The sequence below is a fragment of the Bufo gargarizans genome, chromosome 4 (genome assembly GCF_014858855.1).
Source record: "Bufo gargarizans isolate SCDJY-AF-19 chromosome 4, ASM1485885v1, whole genome shotgun sequence".
Lineage (NCBI taxonomy): Eukaryota > Metazoa > Chordata > Amphibia > Anura > Bufonidae > Bufo > Bufo gargarizans.
This window is the reverse complement of record NC_058083.1, coordinates 107,618,732-107,637,108: the sequence shown is the minus strand read 5'-3', so window position 1 is coordinate 107,637,108 and position 18,377 is coordinate 107,618,732. Positions and strand designations below refer to the sequence as shown.

Below are 18,377 nucleotides of genomic sequence, written 5' to 3'. Positions count from 1 at the left end.
CCCCTTCCAAATTAGGGATCTCCAATCAGACAAGGTGGGTGTATTCGTATGCAGATACCAATGATGTCATTTTAACCCTTGGAATACTGGTGAAAATGACATACTATTATTAATTTACCTCTAGATGGCACTGTTGTACCACATGACAATTTCAACATTAACTCTAAATATCTAATAATATATTCAGATGACCTTATTAACCTTCCAAATATGCATCAATATTAAGGGTTTCTTCCTGACATTTTAATTACCCCTAATCTAGACACGTTGGAGTCACCATCTCCTACTGTCTTCTTAGGGACAATGGACAATGGTTCCTTTTACTTAACATCCGGATTAATTAACTTGCCCACACGGCTGGCTAATAATATTCCGCTCTCCTCATGAAATCCAGTTAGTAGGAAATAACTTCAATACTTTTCTAAATCTTAAAAGTCTATATGGTCAGTGGGATATACACGGCATAAAATATATATTCTAAATAATGTGTATATATATATATATATATATATATATATATATACACACACACATAGACACACTGTTATACATAGACGACATATTATATAAGTCATTGGTTAAGATATGTTGCAAATTTAAATACACCACACAGGAATATATAGAATATAATTATGAAGACATGAATGGGACATTCATACATCCAAAGTAGGCTTGCCTAATGATTTTGTAATGAGGCAAAATAATACAATGCTATTCAAATGGTTGTCTCTCACAGATACATGTCTGTAGGACCCATTATAATATTAACAGATACACTACATCTGCTCACACTAATTTTAAAAGACAATACATTCTATGTCCCTACAAACATGTTACCCAAATTGAACTCAGCATAACCTCATCTCGGCCTGTTTCAACCCTATAGAGAAATATCAGACTCTGGTTCAATCTGTGATTACACTTAAAGGCAATGGGCATTGATATTTGGACTATAATATCTTCAGATAAGACTGTACACTTATGAAAATGCACGACAAATCCCCCTTCATTCCAAAATATTCCATAAAGTGAGAATATATTTGGGATGTTAAAAACTTTTTCATATGTCTTCTTCATGGGTCACAGCGCGCAGACTTTGTCTATGGTGTTTTAGCCATAGTTTACCTAAAGTCTTTTTGAATAATCTTATCCAACGCACTGTTTTGGATGGTCAGCAAATTCAACCATTCCATAGATCCTGCAAAACAGGATATAAGTTCGATGAATGTTTGTTTTGATCCTCTATCTCCGCATGAATACTTAGTAAGTTACTTTTCAGCGAACCGATCTCCAGTTCTAATGTTTTAATGGAGATGGAATTGGCAACTGTAACACTTGTGGCAATAACAGCGCCCACTACGCTAAAGATTATAGCGGCAACGATGGCAGAAATAGACCTCCTCGGTCTTTGACTCATAGAAAACTGTTCTCTGGTCAAGGTCTTTCTCGCTTGTTCCAGGATCTGCGTAATCCGTTGGGAATATCCGATGTGCGTCTGGTATCAGGTTTGGATCTCCGGTGACAGGATCTCAGACACGTTGAATTGTTTTTCGATGAAGACGCGTGGATCCATGCTGATGTAAATCTTCTGGGACAAAATCCTTTTGTTCGTCAGAATGAATCCCGCGGTGTCCTGCAGCATGATTCCGGACGAAGGACCTGGCACAACAATCGGCTCGGCATGGAATTCTTTCCCCAAGATTAGGATGACATAGATGATGGCAATCATCTTAGTCGGCATCTTGCGCCTAAAATATTGTATGGCAAATATGAATACATATAATTTTTCACTTTTTATCCTGTAAGAAAAGAGTTAATGCTATCATATATTTTTGATTGGCATAGGTTCTTTTCTTGAACAGGGTAAGTTCCTTGTTTTAGAGGTTAGTTAAGAGATGTTTAGTTATAGAGGAAACACATGTGAGGATGGGTTAGTATACACGTTTGTTTATACAATACCAATCCTAATTTTCGTCTTTAGCTGGAATTGTCAAATCTCTTCACCTCTCCTCCTCAGACTCCTTCTATCTCTCGAAGTCGTGAGCTAGGATGACAAACACGTAATTGATTAATGTGCACCCATTTTTCCACAAATTCATCCCCCTTAGGGATTTTTATCTTGTATACCACTGGTGACAACTTTTCAATAATGACATAAGGTCCTTTCCATGAAGGTAAGAATTTTCTCTCCTTCACTTGATCCCGAGCGAAGTTATAGAGATAAACCTGATCGGAAATTTGATACTCCTTCTGAGTAGTTTTCAGATCGTAGTATGTTTTAGCACTCACTGCGGCTTTCTCTATATTCTTCTGGGCAAACGCAAAAGCATGCTGAAGGTGCTTGCGTAAATTTTCCACATATTGATGCGATGTTGTAGCATTTATCAAATTATGATCTGTTGTCCTGTATAATAAATGCTGGGGTAACACCATCTTCCTTCCTGTGATCATCTCGAAGGGAGAAAGTTTGGTTGCTGCGCTTGGGGTGGCCCTGATGGCCATAAGAACCAAAGGCAACTTGACATCCCAGTCCTTACCAGATTCATTGACAAATTTTTTTAGAACGTTCACAATGGATTGGTTGTAGCGCTCCACTCCACCACTAGAGGCTGGCCGATAAGCTATATGCAGCTTCCTTTTTACCCCCAGTATTTCCCACATCTTTGTCATCACTTCACTAGTAAAATGACTTCCACGATCGGACTCAATGCGTTGGGGAAGACCAAACCTGGAGAATATATGGTTAATGAGTAGAGATGCACATACGCTTGAACTGCATGTTTTGCACGGCAAACATTCTACCCATTTTGTGAACAAACAAGTTAAGGTTAACATGTATCTGTTGCCTTTTGATGATGTGGTTACTGGTCCAATGAAATCGATTTGGATGTCTGACCATGGCATGGACATCCCCCTTTTCATCAGTGGTGCCCGATGAGTGGGTCCTTGTGGCTGGAATTGAGGGCATATTAGACATCCTTGACAATATGTTCGCACGTCTTGTAACATATGCGGCCAGTAAGCGTAGTCCCGTAATAACTCGTATGTTAGTTTCTCACCTCGATGTCCAGCTGTTGGGGCATCATGGGCATGTTGTAGCATCAGACCTCGATATGCTGCGGGTACTACCCATTGCGTGATACCGTTCTTTGAGGTCCTTATCAGCAATCCATCCTGCAATGAGAATTGGGACTTACCCTTCATCAAAATCCGTAACTCCTCCTTATCATCACAGTCTTTCGTATTTATGGGACAATTCTGTGGATCCTGAACGTGGTTATAAAAGATACCAATAACTGGATCCCCCTTCTGGCTCGCAATGAGATCCTCACTAGGGGAATCTTGGCTCCATTGCAACACATTAGCTTCAGTTCCCTTTTGGGCCTGACTCCTTGTCGTTGCATCCACTTGGATAGTTCCCATAAGATCATCAACGTCAAAGACTTCTCCATCAATGGCTGCTTGTTTGGCGAGGGAATCTGTTAGGTCATTCCCTTCTTTATCCATACCTGGATACTTTGAATGACCCTTTACCTTTTTCCAGTAAATTGTAAGACCGTGGGTGGTAACCATTTCGTCAATCTTACAAAACATCTTACCATGCTTGACTGGCTTGTTGTTGCTTCTCACCATGTTGGATCTTTTCCATCCGGGGAAATATTCCACAAAGCTATTACGAATATAATCAGAATCTGTGATGATTACAAACTCCTGAACATCATATTCGATAGCCATTTGTACGGCTTTGTACACAGCAGTAAGTTCTGCAACCTGGCTGCTTTTGGAACCAATTCTGTATCCAATGGATATCTCTGGGAACATATTATTCCACACGATTCCGACACCTGCAACCAGCGTGCGTTCGGATCCTATATCGGCATGGAAGGAACAGCCGTCTACATATACACATGGTAATGATTTGCAGTACTCCTCTTCGTAAGATTTATATGGGGATGATGATTGTTCCTCCAGGAAGTCATTCTCCTGTGACTCACCTTGATGTTCCACATTGGTACAATCATGGAGTTCAGCTAAACCTTGAGCAACTGGGTTCTTATTATTTTGTTTATACCTGATCTCCAACGGCCATCCCATTAAGGACATCGTCCAGGCGGTTATCCTGCTATTTGACAGGTTTCCATCCCTTATCCGATCACTCTGCAAGTATTGCAGCGGTTGGTGTGCAGTCCCCACAATAATTCTTTCACCTTGGATAAAACTTCTGAAATATTGTAAAGCCCACACAGTTGATAGTAAGGCTTTCTCACAGTTATTAAATTTTACCTCTACTGGTGACAAGGACTTGCTGGCATATGCAATGATTCTGTTCCGGTTTTCCTGTTTTTGGAAAAGGATTGCACTCATGCTTTTGTCAGTGAAACCTGTTTCCACAAAGAAAGGTTTTCCCCCTTCTGGATATGCAAGGCATGGAGCCTGGATAAGTTTGGCCTTGAGTTCATTCACAGCTTGCTCATGACGCTCATTCCATTCCCATTTTACTCCTTTCTTTAGTAACTGCAAAAGAGGTTTTGTAATTTCGGCATAATCATCTATAAACTTACGTGAATAGTTCATCATGCCCAAGAATGATCTCAACTCCTTGAGATTTGTAGGTGATTTGGTGTTGATCACTGCCTCCACCTTCTTCTTCTGTGGGTTGATTCCATCAGGAGTGATTTCGTGGCCTAGGAAATTAACCTTGGCACGACACCATTGAGCCTTCTGAAAAGAAAGTTTCACACCAGCTTTCCTCAGCTGGGTTAGTACATGCCTCAGTTCTACGATATGTTCCTCAAAAGTCGTGCTTTTGATTAGGATGTCATCCACATAGGATAAGGTACCCCGTTCAGTGGCATCAGGCATTGCCTTTATGCATGAACACAGCAAATTCATGGCCCGCATTTATGTACCCGAAGGGCAGTCGGGTCCATGAATATTGTTGCTTTCCAAATGTGAAGGCCAATTTGTACTGATCCCTCTCGTCAATTTTAATAGTCCAATATCCTTGTGCACAATCAAGGGCGGTGAAAATTTTTGATCCTTGAATTTGTGCCAAACATTGGTCAATATACGGCACGGGCCATCCGGACATGTAAACACGCTTGTTTAATTGTCTTAGGTCCGAGCAGAGACGAAATTGACCATTGGGTTTGAGGACTCCAAGTATCGGATGATTGAACGAGCTGTGTATTGGACGGATAATGCCCCTCCTCTCCAGGTTCTTAACGATTTCCGATAGTGACTCGTAAGCCGCCAGCGGAAGTCGGTATTGTTTGACAAAGACAGGGGGTGCATCTGGATCTGTCTGGATCCTTGCAACATGTATGTCTGTTTCTCCACAGTCATAAGAATCTTTGGCGAACATGTCCTGGAACTCTGTAAAGAGCTCCTTTAGTTGTTGACGCTCTGACTCATCGGAGCATGCATCAGCTATAGAGACTTGTTCTTCCACCCGCTCCTGAAATTCTGAAAAGATTTCAGGCTGACTTAACTCGTAAGCTTCTTCAAGCTCACTGGTTAAGTCATTTTGGGTGTAGCGTACCTTATCCTTTCCTTGTTGGCAGGATTCGTACTCCTTCTCATCGATCTCATGGTTGAAAACCAATGATGTTTCTTCGATGTGGCATGTACCTTCTTCAGAGCTGAAAGGATAAACAGAGTGTATATTGAATAACCCCTCAGGGGTTGAGGAAAAACTTTGTTCTACTACCTGTTCTTCCGTCAGGTATTCATCAGGAATAAGTCCAATAACATCATTTTGGAATCCAAAAGTGTAATATTCTGAATCCATAGCTAAACCAATTACGGTGTCCTTTTGCAAAGATACGCTATGGGGAATCATATTATGGACTACCATCTGTAATGGAACCTGATGGACGTTTATCATGGGAGTAGGCTTTAGCTTTAGGCCAAGTTGTTGCATCCGGTTGGATAAACAGATCAAGGCATCTGCATTCTTCAGTTTCTGTCCCTTCTTCACTTGAATGGGGAGGAGAAACGGTTTGCATCCTTCAGGGATTTCAACCTCTTCAGCAACCTCAATACTTACGGCATAGGGCATCTGTTGTCCCCCTCTCAAAGCCTGCTCTACATTCTGGAATCCCTCTGGGTTTCCTGGTAATCTGGACCATAAGGTTTTATTTACCAGATCAATCTGTGCAGCAAATCGGTGTATAAGGTCGTTACCTATATACATTTGGTACCGTGGTTCATTTATCACGATGAAAACGTGTTCCGTGGTCTTATTTCCTAGGGAGATAGACAAAAGACATCTTGCAACCACATTATGACTCTGGGAATTTTCATCCAGATCATGAACCCATTGTTCCTGCGGAGAGAAACTTTTAATCATTTTAGGATCGGGGACCTGTTTTAAGAGTCCTAAGCTTATGTAGCTGGCTTCGGATTTCAGATCCAATTTGGCATATTTCACCCGGGCTATATTGTTCACCTGTATGGGAATCAATAAATTGTCATTGACCCTTTCAATCCGTACCATGGATTGAGTATGTTTGGTCAGGTCCGCGACTTTGTGATTTCCTCCTTCAAGGGAAATAGTTAATACATCATCATCCAAGGTTACCTTTTCGATTCTGTCCCTCTGGATGGTAATGATGTGAGCGGCACCGTTGACAGCTTCCTCGGGCTTACCATTGTTTAGGATCGTGACATCCGGCGTTTGATTGTTCCTGAAATGAACTTCGATCGAGTTAGGTCTCTCTTCAATCACGTGACAACTGCGTTGTGTTTGTGCATTGCAAGAGAATTCATAGGCAATGGGTGTCTTCACCTGAGTCCAGACTGCTTCATTAATGAAGTCTATTATGGTACTCAACCTTTTCATAAGGTCAATTCCTATGATCAGCCGATCATATGGAAGATCCACAATCAATGTGGGGTGTCTAATGGTCTTCTTGCCAATTCTAAATGTCAACCATGATGTACCTTTTACCTGTAAAGCATCTCCACCCACACTTATCAAAGAGCCATCAAATCTCGGCTTCTTTGCCGTCAAATTCAGAACCTGTTTGAAATAATTATAAGATAAGATGGTGGCTTGTGATCCGGTGTCGAGTAAGCTTTTGATTGGTCCGATAAGTTCATTTTGGAGATATGATTCCACAAAATATCGGCCGTCAACCTGGAATAAATCACACAAGAAATTAGAATGTTTGCTCATATGATTCCTCTGGAGGGTTTGACCTCTCTGCAGCTTCGTGACCTCTGCATTCCTGTGTCTCACAGGAGAAGCTGGAGGAGCAGCGTTAGCCCCCACCCTTGGGGAAAACTGGATTATATCACAGTTTACAGCTGATTCATGACTAGAGGCTGGAATGATGGGATCACACTCTGGAATAGACGCATGATCGCAGGGATCGACACGATTAGACTGTAAGACAAATAAAATATTAGACACCTCCTCCCTGGCCCCAATCTCAGGGTCAGGGGCAGTGCAAGGAGAAATGGTATTAGTAATTACATCAGATTCTTTCACATCCATCTTAATGGCCTTGCAGTGGCCTGGGTCCTGACCCGGCCCAATTTGCTTTATGATGTTGAGCTGGGACCTGGAGTTGCCCCTAAAAAAGGTTCAGGCTGTTTTCCTGGGGATACCTGGGACAACTTTCTCACAACGTCATTCAACTGGGCCACTTGTTCTGCCAGCTGATCAACCCTGTTTGGTTTGCGCATATTTTGGTTTTGCGAGGCGCCCTGATTATTGGTGGGTGACCTACTCCTAGGTGAACTTGGGGGTTCCTGCCTATCTTCCCTCTGTTGTCTGGGCCTGTTATTCCAGCGTCTGTAACCCTGGGAATTTCTATTGTAATAGGACCTATATCCCTGGGGATTGTAATATGGACAGGTAGTTAGACCTCCCAGCACCAGAATTATCCCCCTCTGATCCATTGGGATTTTGGGGCTTGGTTTGCTTGGGTCTTACCTGTTGTTGCTGAGTTTGTTGGACAGGACCTGTAGACTGAGGGTACTTACGCGGCTGTGTTTCAAATCCCAAGCTAGGGTTTACCTTAGCTTCAGCTATATTTTGCTCTGGGGACTTTTTAAATCTTCTCTCACCTGTTTCATGGCATTCACTGATATTATATAGCGTGGTGGCAGCCGTCACCAACCAATCTAAGGGAGCTTCAATATCCAGATCTCTAGCTAGGCTAAGTTTGATCTGGGTTGGCATAGCATCGTAGAACAACTGCTTAAACTCTTCAGATTCCCAGTTTGGGGACCTATATGCTAACCCATAGGCATTTTTAAGGATAGAGAGGAATTCACGGGGACTTTGATTGGACCTACATGTAAGCTTATATATGTCCCGCTTTGCAGCAGTAATGGTTCGGTAAGGTCCGAATTCCAATTTAACTTCATGCAAAACACTTGGCCAATCTTGAATTCCTCTCTCCCTAAAAGAGGTAAAGTAATGACGATACTTATCATCAAATGCCCATGGAAGGAATCTGATCCTGTCAGCATCAGAGTATAATTTTAAAGAATCCATAGTGGATTCATACAGTTCTAGGTGATTCGCTATCTGAGAAGAACCTTTCTTAGAGAACTTGGACACGGTGGTATTTAAAAACTTAATTATGCTGGATGAACTTTGATCCTTTTCTGAATACTGGTAATCTTTCTTCCTAGAGACCACCTCAGCATATGATGGTCGTCTGGGACCCTGATCCTCTTTGTGGGCAAACACCTGCCTGCGTGGCAGGGAGTAAGATACACGTTTTCCCACATCACTATCATACTCACATGCGCTTTCCCCACTCTCATGAGACACATATTGTACAGGTGATTTAACCCTAACCCTAATATGTCTATCCCGGGGAATATGAGGAGAAACACTTCTAGGGGCTTCCGTGTTACTGGCCTCTAGTAAGGTGGTTACAGTTTGTAACGCCCGACTCAATTGGGTTAATGCCTCCTGTGTTATCACACCAACACTTTCAGGTTGCTGAGTGTCTTGGATGGGGTCTGCTTTAGGAGCATGTGATGACATGTCTGGATGTTGGGGAGTAAGACATGGAGGGTCAGGAGATCCCACAGCGTTAGGTGGATCCTTTTCAGCATTGACTATATTATGGGCTGATCCATCTGTCTGTTTAATTTTGGAATACCGAAGATATAACTCCTCTAAATCATTTTTTGCCTTTTGGTATGCAGCATGGCTGTGACTCAGGTTGTACTCTAAGTCTTTGATTGTCGCTTCTGCGGATTTTAGTTCTGATTCCATCTTGGATACATATATTTTTGTACCCTTTATAGACTCATAGGGTTCAGATAGCCAAACGGCTAATGGTTTCCCGTTTAAGGTCAAAATTATAAAATATAACATTTATTAGATATTCTTTAAAAAATGAACGGGAAGTTAGAAAAGAAAAAGGTATTTAAAATTACAGTGTGCTGGTGCTTTATAACAGTATACACTTATTTTTGTCAATAGGTTTCTGCTTTTATTTTTTATTGCAGTCTTTCACTTAGTGTATTTAAGTCCTGAGGAGTAAATCCTATTCTATTTCCCTCCTTTCGGTCTAGTGGGATTGTGACGAGATATATGCTCTCTGTCAGCCCTACACCGGGATGAATGGAGTACTTGTAACTCTATCCTTAAATTCCTCTTTAAGGACTAAATAGACTGTTAGGATCGGTTAAACCCAGTGTCTGCAGTGCACCAGGGTCCGATCAACAAAGCACACTACACTGCTCTAAAACCTAAGATTGCAGCTCCCCCGACATGTTTCACCACGGATGTGGCGTCTTCAGGGGCAATGGAGCTACTAATCAATTCGTGGATCTGTTAACCAAGTGTGTGGGCATGCGCAGTAGAGTAAAACCATGAGAGAATGATATGGAGATCGGAGCGCATGCGCCCAGACTTAGTATCTGGAGAAAAGTAACCTGGAGATGTAGGCGCATGCGTCAGGACTTAACATCGGGACGGAGGAATCTTCTCAATTAGATACCCACCGGAACTCGAACAAGGTAGGCGGAATTAAGTTGCAAGCCCATACCCAGGCATATACACGTCATAGATAGCGGCGAATCCGCTAATTACAGACAATGGATCACAATTGGCCATTTTATGTGACTATCAACAGACCGCCTGCAACCCATTGGCAAAAAGAGATCCGAAAGAACCACCCATATGATATATAAAGGCCGACTTGCAGAGCGATCGTGTTGTTAGTAGCTCCATTGCCCCTGAAGACGCCACATCCGTGGTGAAACATGTCGGGGGAGCTGCAATCTTAGGTTTTAGAGCAGTGTAGTGTGCTTTGTTGATCGGACCCTGGTGCACTGCAGACACTGGGTTTAACCGATCCTAACAGTCTATTTAGTCCTTAAAGAGGAATTTAAGGATAGAGTTACAAGTACTCCATTCATCCCGGTGTAGGGCTGACAGAGAGCATATATCTCGTCACAATCCCACTAGACCGAAAGGAGGGAAATAGAATAGGATTTACTCCTCAGGACTTAAATACACTAAGGGAAAGACTGCAATAAAAAATAAAAGCAGAAACCTATTGACAAAAATAAGTGTATACTGTTATAAAGCACCAGCACACTGTAATTTTAAATACCTTTTTCTTTTCTAACTTCCCGTTCATTTTTTAAAGAATATCTAATAAATGTTATATTTTATAATTTTGACCTTAAACGGGAAACCATTAGCCGTTTGGCTATCTGAACCCTATTAATTTGAATCCCGGGTCCAAAGGGTCCCTGAAGGAAAACTTTATAGACTCATACCTATCTTTAGAAAGAGTACTGACCTCAAACAATGCATACAAAACAGGTGGCAATGCAGATAAGAGGTGTTGGTCCCTCTTGGTATTATCATTTGCCAAATCCATATATGTCAGGTATCTATCAACCATGCCACCTAACTTCCATATATCCCCACGTTCTTCATAGGCCCTTACCTGCAGTTCATTAGTCCATTCATCTATATTTTTATCTAACTTCAAACGGGAATGAACATATTTGATAACCTTAGAGATTATCTTTACTGGGTCAGATGGACTATCTGCTATAGCCTGACTAATACCTAGGTCGCTGCCTGTTATACTCATGATTCTGATCAATAATCAATAATCAATACAGATAACAATAACAAGCTAAGAAGAAGTGTAGAATTTTTCACTATTTGCATAAATAATTTATAGAAAAATCTCAAGATCTCGGTGGGGCCTCCATATATGTCAAATATATCTTTTATATAAAATATAAATATTTTATATAAAAAAAATTAAATGTGTAATAAAATTATAAAATATGGAAATCAGTCAGGAAATCCACTAGGCGGACATAAAACGCCTTTCTTTTATCTTGAGACTCTAAATTTAATTTATGCAATTAATGAAAACAAAGGGGCAACCAATTATGCAAAATATATGTAATAATTTATTTATAAATGAGTACAAATCCAATATAAAACTGACATAAGATCAATGGATAGACAAATTGATGCAGTACCAACAAACCACCACTAGATGGAGGTGTAATCCACTATCACTTTCTCATCAGCACAGAATTATTAAAAATAACATATGATAAGAAATAAATGCTATATCTTTATCAAACAGACCAATAATTAATACATCAAGAGAAGCTTAAGATTTTCTGTTTACCAACAGGTTATAACATGACAAAATACATATTATTACAAGAACAATAAATGTTGTCCCTTAACTCTGTCTCAGCCTATGACAATCAAAAATATAAATGATATTAATATGATATTATATCCCACTCAGCAACCAGACTATGGAAATATAATTTCCCAGAGTTTTCCTCTACTCAGACAATGTCTAATCTCCCATTAGCAATATGCATCTTTGCTAAGAGGACAATTAGCATTAGGGAGGTGATTAACACTATACGTTCCCGCAATATGGGAACTCTTGACTATACGCTGAGAGGAATATCTTAATAATATCACAAACAAAATATAACATACGTTACCAAGTCAAGGATGGACAGGTTTCGGGTGTGATTAGTTCTTAAAACTCTTCCAGTAGACAAAAATGAATCCAAGTTTCTTTTTGTTGTTGAAGTAAATTGTTAGTTGCGGTTATTTCAGTTCAAGAGTGTAGATCCATAGATAGCTTCCTCCTAATGTTTTTACATGCATACTTTATACCCCATGTTATCTAAAAACTCATCCCCCTTCCAAATTAGGGATCTCCAATCAGACAAGGTGGGTGTATTCGTATGCAGATACCAATGATGTCATTTTAACCCTTGGAATACTGGTGAAAATGACATACTATTATTAATTTACCTCTAGATGGCACTGTTGTACCACATTACAATTTCAACATTAACTCTAAATATCTAATAATATTTTCAGATGACCTTATTAACCTTCCAAATATGCATCAATATTAAGGGTTTCTTCCTGACATTTTAATTACCCCTAATCTAGACACGTTGGAGTCACCATCTCCTACTGTCTTCTTAGGGACAATGGACAATGGTTCCTTTTACTTAACATCCGGATTAATTAACTTGCCCACACGGCTGGCTAATAATATTCCGCTCTCCTCATGAAATCCAGTTAGTAGGAAATAACTTCAATACTTTTCTAAATCTTAAAAGTCTATATGGTCAGTGGGATATACACGGCATAAAATATATATTCTAAATAATGTGTATATATATATATATATATATATATATATACACACACATAGACACACTGTTATACATAGATGACATATTATATAAGTCATTGGTTAAGATATGTTGCAAATTTAAATACACCACACAGGAATATATAGAATATAATTATGAAGACATGAATGGGACATTCATACATCCAAAGTAGGCTTGCCTAATGATTTTGTAATGAGGTAAAATAATACAATGCTATTCAAATGGTTGTCTCTCACAGATACATGTCTGTAGGACCCATTATAATATTAACAGATACACTACATCTGCTCACACTAATTTTAAAAGACAATACATTCTATGTCCCTACAAACATGTTACCCAAATTGAACTCAGCATAACCTCATCTCGGCCTGTTTCAACCCTATAGAGAAATATCAGACTCTGGTTCAATCTGTGATTACACTTAAAGGCAATGGGCATTGATATTTGGACTATAATATCTTCAGATAAGACTGTACACTTATGAAAATGCACGACACTCCGAGCCTTCCACGCACGCTTCCCTCAGAAACCGTTTCTTACTCCGCGGAGGAGGGGCCCTTGAGGGGGAGGTACTGTCATGGTCTTACCTTCTTACTGTTCTCCTTCGTTTGACATGTGCTGGCGGCCATCTTGGTTTCTGGGTTTCTTGTAGCCTCCCACCCTGCGGCTTCTCCTTCCCACTGGGAGGAGCTGGATGCCTAGCTCATATATATAGGAGGTCTGTGGCTTCAGTTCCTTGCTTGGTCCTCCTGTGTTCACATGCTTCTAAGACTGCTGCTGCTTCTGGTTCCTGATCCTGGCCTCGTCTGACTACCCCGTTGGTTCCTGATCCTGGCTTCGTCTGACTACCCTGCCGGTTCCTGATCCAGGCTTCGTCTGACTACCCTTCTGGTTCCTGACCTCTGTCTACGCAAGACCCTGCTTCGGTTTAGCCATCCGTTTGGACTTTTGCTTACAGCTTGATTTTCAATAAAGCCTTCTTATTTCCACTTATCTCTTGTTGTACGTCTGGTTCATGGTTCCATGACAGATAGCTGTCAGTCACTGATAGCTGTACACAGGGAGGTGTTATCAGTGATTGGTAGAATTATCTGTGTAAGTGTGTATACAGAGATAGCTGGTAGTCACTGATAGCTGTACTCAGGGAGGTGTTATCAGTGATTGATAGCATTCTCTGTGTAAGTGTGTATACAGAGATAGCTGGTAGTCACTGATAGCTGTACACAGGGGAGGTGTTATCAGTGATTGATAGCATTCTCTGTGTAAGTGTGTATACAGGGATAGCTGTCAGTCACTGATAGCTGTACACAGGGGAGGTGTTATCAGTGATTGATAGCATTCTCTGTGTAAGTGTGTATACAGGGATAGCTGTCAGTCACTGATAACACCTCCCCCATGTACTGAGAGCTGTGCACAGGGGTGTTAAAAAAAAGCAGAGAGATAAATCTTTTCCCACAAAACTATAGATCAATTTGCTCAGCTACTCCTGCTGTATAATATGCTGCTCTGTGTGCATGTAGCATAGCTGCGTGGGCATCTAACAGGCTGTGTTTGTGTGCATGTAGCAGAGCTGTGTTTGTTGTTAGCAGACCTGTGTGTTAGCATTTAACAGACCTGTTTGTGTGCATGTGGCAGAGAAATTACTTTTTAAAGCATTTTCTGTTGCCTCAAGCTGGGGTGCGTCTTATAGTCCAGAAAATATAGTATATCACTGAATTTTCCTATTTAAGACCACATTCATTAACTTCTCTCAGTACATGGGGTAGTGGCTAACATTTATCTAAGTATATACACTTATACCGCGAATGTTATCACTGATAACACCTCCGTGTTCTGAGAGCTGTACATGGAGAGGTGTTATCAATGATTGATAGCATTCTCTGTGTAACTGTGTATACAGCGATAGCTGTCAGTCACTAATAGTTGTACATGGGGGAGGTGTTATCAGTGATTGATAGCATTCTTTGTATAAGTGTGTATACAGAGATAGCTGTCAGTCACTGATAAATTTACACAGGGAGGTATAATCAGTGATTTATAGTATTCCCTGGGTAAGTGTGTATATATAGATAGTTGTCAGTCACTGATAGCTGTACACAGGGAGGTGTTATCAGTGATTGGTAGAATTATCTGTGTAAGTGTGTATACAGAGATAGATGTCAGTCACTGATAGTTTTACATGGGGGAGGTGTTATTAGTGATTGATAGCATTCTCTGTGTAAGTGTGTATACAGAGATAACTGTCAGTCACTGATAGCTGTACACAGGGGAGGTGTTATCAGTGATTGATAGCATTCTCTGTGTAAGTGTGTATACAGGGATAGCTGTCAGTCACTGATAGCTGTACACAGGGAGGTGTTATCAGTGATTGGTAGAATTATCTGTGTAAGTGTGTATACAGAGATAGCTGGTAGTCACTGATAGCTGTACTCAGGGAGGTGTTATCAGTGATTGATAGCATTCTCTGTGTAAGTGTGTATACAGAGATATCTGTCAGTCAGTGATAGCTGTACACAGGGAGGTGTTATCAGTGATTGATAGCATTCTCTGTGTAAGTGTGTATACAGGGATAGCTGTCAGTCACTGATAACACCTCCCCCATGTACTGAGAGCTGTGCACAGGGGTGTTAAAAAAAAGCAGAGAGATAAATCTTTTCCCACAAAACTATAGATCAATTTGCTCAGCTACTTCTGTTGTATAATATGCTGCTTGCAGACTGCACTGCATTTCATGGTGATAGGTTTAATACTTCTATTTCTTCATACCACAGTGTATTTCACATTTTTTGGAGCATATCTTGCTATCGTTGGAAAGACAGCATGCCATCATAATCTGTCCATCTGTTGTTTTCTCTCAATTAGGAGGAAGCAGAATTACTTTAACATACTGCGTTTCCTGGTTCTGGGTGACAAGAAGCTGAACCCTTTCAACATCTCACATCGATTTACTCATCTTTTTTGGCTTGGAGATCTTAACTATCGTGTTCAACTGCCAAACAGTGTAAGCGGTATAGTTATTTTGTGTGACCTACATTTTTTCTGCCAGTTAAAACCAGATAGTGACACATCTCCTTTTTTTCTAATCTGTTTTTATTTTCTGATTGCAGATTAATTTATTCTATTTCCTAAACATGATTTTGGGGGAGGCCATCTTCCCAGAGCTGTCCTTAACAACATTTAGGGATATACTTTTTTAGTCACCATGTTCCATACACACAATGGACAGAAGGGGACCTCATTGACTTCTGTTGGAGAGTTTTCTAGGCATGCTCTGTGATCTGTGCAGAGGTCAGGAAGGAGTAGATAAGCTGTGATATCATCTATTGGGAATTGTGAATCCTTTATATAGATGATTTTTCATTGTAATCCTGCCTGTGATGACAATGAGATGACTGCAAACAGTGATCTGTACAGATCAGAAAATGGCACCTATTATTAGGCTTAGTGGCCAGTGTGAAAACTGCAGGCTTTTAGGATTTTTTCTAAATACATGAAGGGGTGTGTGTGAATGAATCGCAGGTTGGTGGTAGTAGTTGTACTTAAGGTTCTGAAGCTCCCTGGGCCAGCGTGCAGAGATTGAAAGGGCACACATTTTTTTCTCTTTGGGGCACATTCCAGTTCTGGGATACCCCTGCCTGATTGCAGTTGAGGTGCCCTTTGGTGTTGAAGGTATTGAGGTGCAAGGCAGGATCCTGGTTGTTGTGACGCCAACACTTTGTAGTGCAGGAAGCAATGAGGAGGCAGTTGTGCAACAGAACAGTTCTTTACTGAAGAATTCAAACGCCAACAGATCAGGACAGTTCTTATCATACGATGGACTGGCAGTTGATACACAGAATGCACTTTCACAGATGTTATAGGTATCACACAGTTGCATAGGTAGTAGTAGGCCAAAATGTGTCTCTTTAAAGCAGTCTTTCTGACTCTATGCTTCACTAGCTGACTTGTTCTCATAATCATCCAGGCATTAGATGTAATACTTCTTGCAAAGCAATGCAATGTAACACATAGGACAGTTCTCCCTGATGGCAGGCAAGCTCCTCTGCTCCATTCTTTGAACAGGTTGTTGTACTCACAGTCCACTTCCATAAAATCCACCTTGGGTTGTAGAAATCCTCACAGTTGGCCAAACTGTGGTTTGGCATGCTCGGGCATCGGAGGCAACTCCTCAACATGGATGCCATAAGTCATTGTCAGACAGGTTAACTCTACTGGACTTTCTTTACACCTACCTTTTATCTCTGGCCTGCTTTGGTAGTGGTTTTCTCTGGTCCTGTCCAAATCCTTCTCCAGGACGGGCTTGAGTGACAGCTCCATATATGATCTTCTTCTCCCAAGCCCTAGCTAGGGAAGACTGCTCTAGAATGTTGTAAAATCTCTTTTTTTGGGGGAGAGGAAACAGTCCCACCTGGTGTCTGATGGTGGATACTATGGACTATTCAATAACATGTGCACAGTACATACAATAAATACATGTTTTTATGATGACACATTCCAACATTTCCAGCTCTGGAAATCATTATTATTGGTCTGCAAGCTAACATTTAACACTGTATTTTTCATACTTACTGTTAACGAAGAATAGTAGGTAATCTATACATAAGTTTAGCAATAAATCAATTAAAGAGGTAATCTAATCTTATTACTTTACTAATATAAACTTATGATGGGTGGGGGCAGTGTCAGACTGGCCCACTAGAGTACCAGAGGATCTTCCAGTGGGCCTCTGCTCTGATACCATGGTGGGCCCCCCAAAAAAAACTTTGGAGCTGCCTTTGGAGACAATAAATTGGCACTAAGTTCTCTTTCTTTGAATCAAAACATATTAGACTTGATGATATGGGCCCTAAGAATAATTTGATCTGGTGGGCCCAAGAAGCCTCAGTCCGACCCGGGTAGGAGACCTTCTTGCCATTTTCATCCTTCAAAAACTGGGTTTGCCTCTGTGCAATGAACTGCAGTGTGACCTTATTCACGTGCACAGTCAGGGGGCTGGGAGGGCCACTGTACAAGATATACTTAGAAGATTCAGCACAACATCAGTTACGTGGCCCTTTCTTTCTCAGAATCTGACCTCTGAGACCTGCATCGATCATAAAGTGATAGTGTCTCCTAGCGATATGTCATCCCTGTATAAGATGGGGATAACATTTTTTATTATATTTTGTCTCTGTGCATTTACTAGGAGGCAGAAAACATTGTTCACAAGATAAAATTACAGCAATACCCAGAACTTCTGGCTTATGACCAGTTAAATATGGAACGCAAGGAAAGTCAAGTCTTCCTCCTCTTCAGTAAGTAATTGTAGTCACAACTTTAAAGTGTAAAGAAATTGTCATGAAAACAAATCCTTTTCACACAAAAAGGAAGTTCATCACCAGTGGATCCAGTTTCTTTCACCACAGGCGACCCGTTGTTATCACTGGGGGAAACTACAGCCAGCTATACATTATTTCCCCCCTGCTGCCGAGGAAATATACTGTAGCATTATGTGCCATCTATGTAGATGAATAGCTGTCCATATAATGCATGGATGGGAGTTCCAACCAGTGGGATCCTCCTCTATGATACCAACCCTGAAATTTTGTTGGGGCCATGTGTTGTATGCCTCCAATTTATTTCAATGGGAGGAAGCTAAGTATCAAGAATTTAAAGGCTTTTTTTTATGTTTGCACATTACTTATTTTGAGCTAAAAATAATTTTT

At 40.7% G+C, this 18,377-nt stretch overlaps 1 protein-coding gene across 2 annotated transcripts in view; it reads left to right on the top strand.

The window, feature by feature from the left end:
- The window catches only part of INPP5D (inositol polyphosphate-5-phosphatase D), a 243,841-nt gene that overhangs the window by 157,094 nt on the left and 68,370 nt on the right, over positions 1-18,377 (top strand). For both annotated transcript variants that reach the window (XM_044290546.1, XM_044290545.1), the window contains 2 exons: positions 15,535-15,673; positions 17,858-17,966. In XM_044290546.1, the coding sequence (XP_044146481.1) occupies positions 15,535-15,673; positions 17,858-17,966 (248 nt within the window). The remainder of the gene's footprint in view (positions 1-15,534; positions 15,674-17,857; positions 17,967-18,377) is intronic.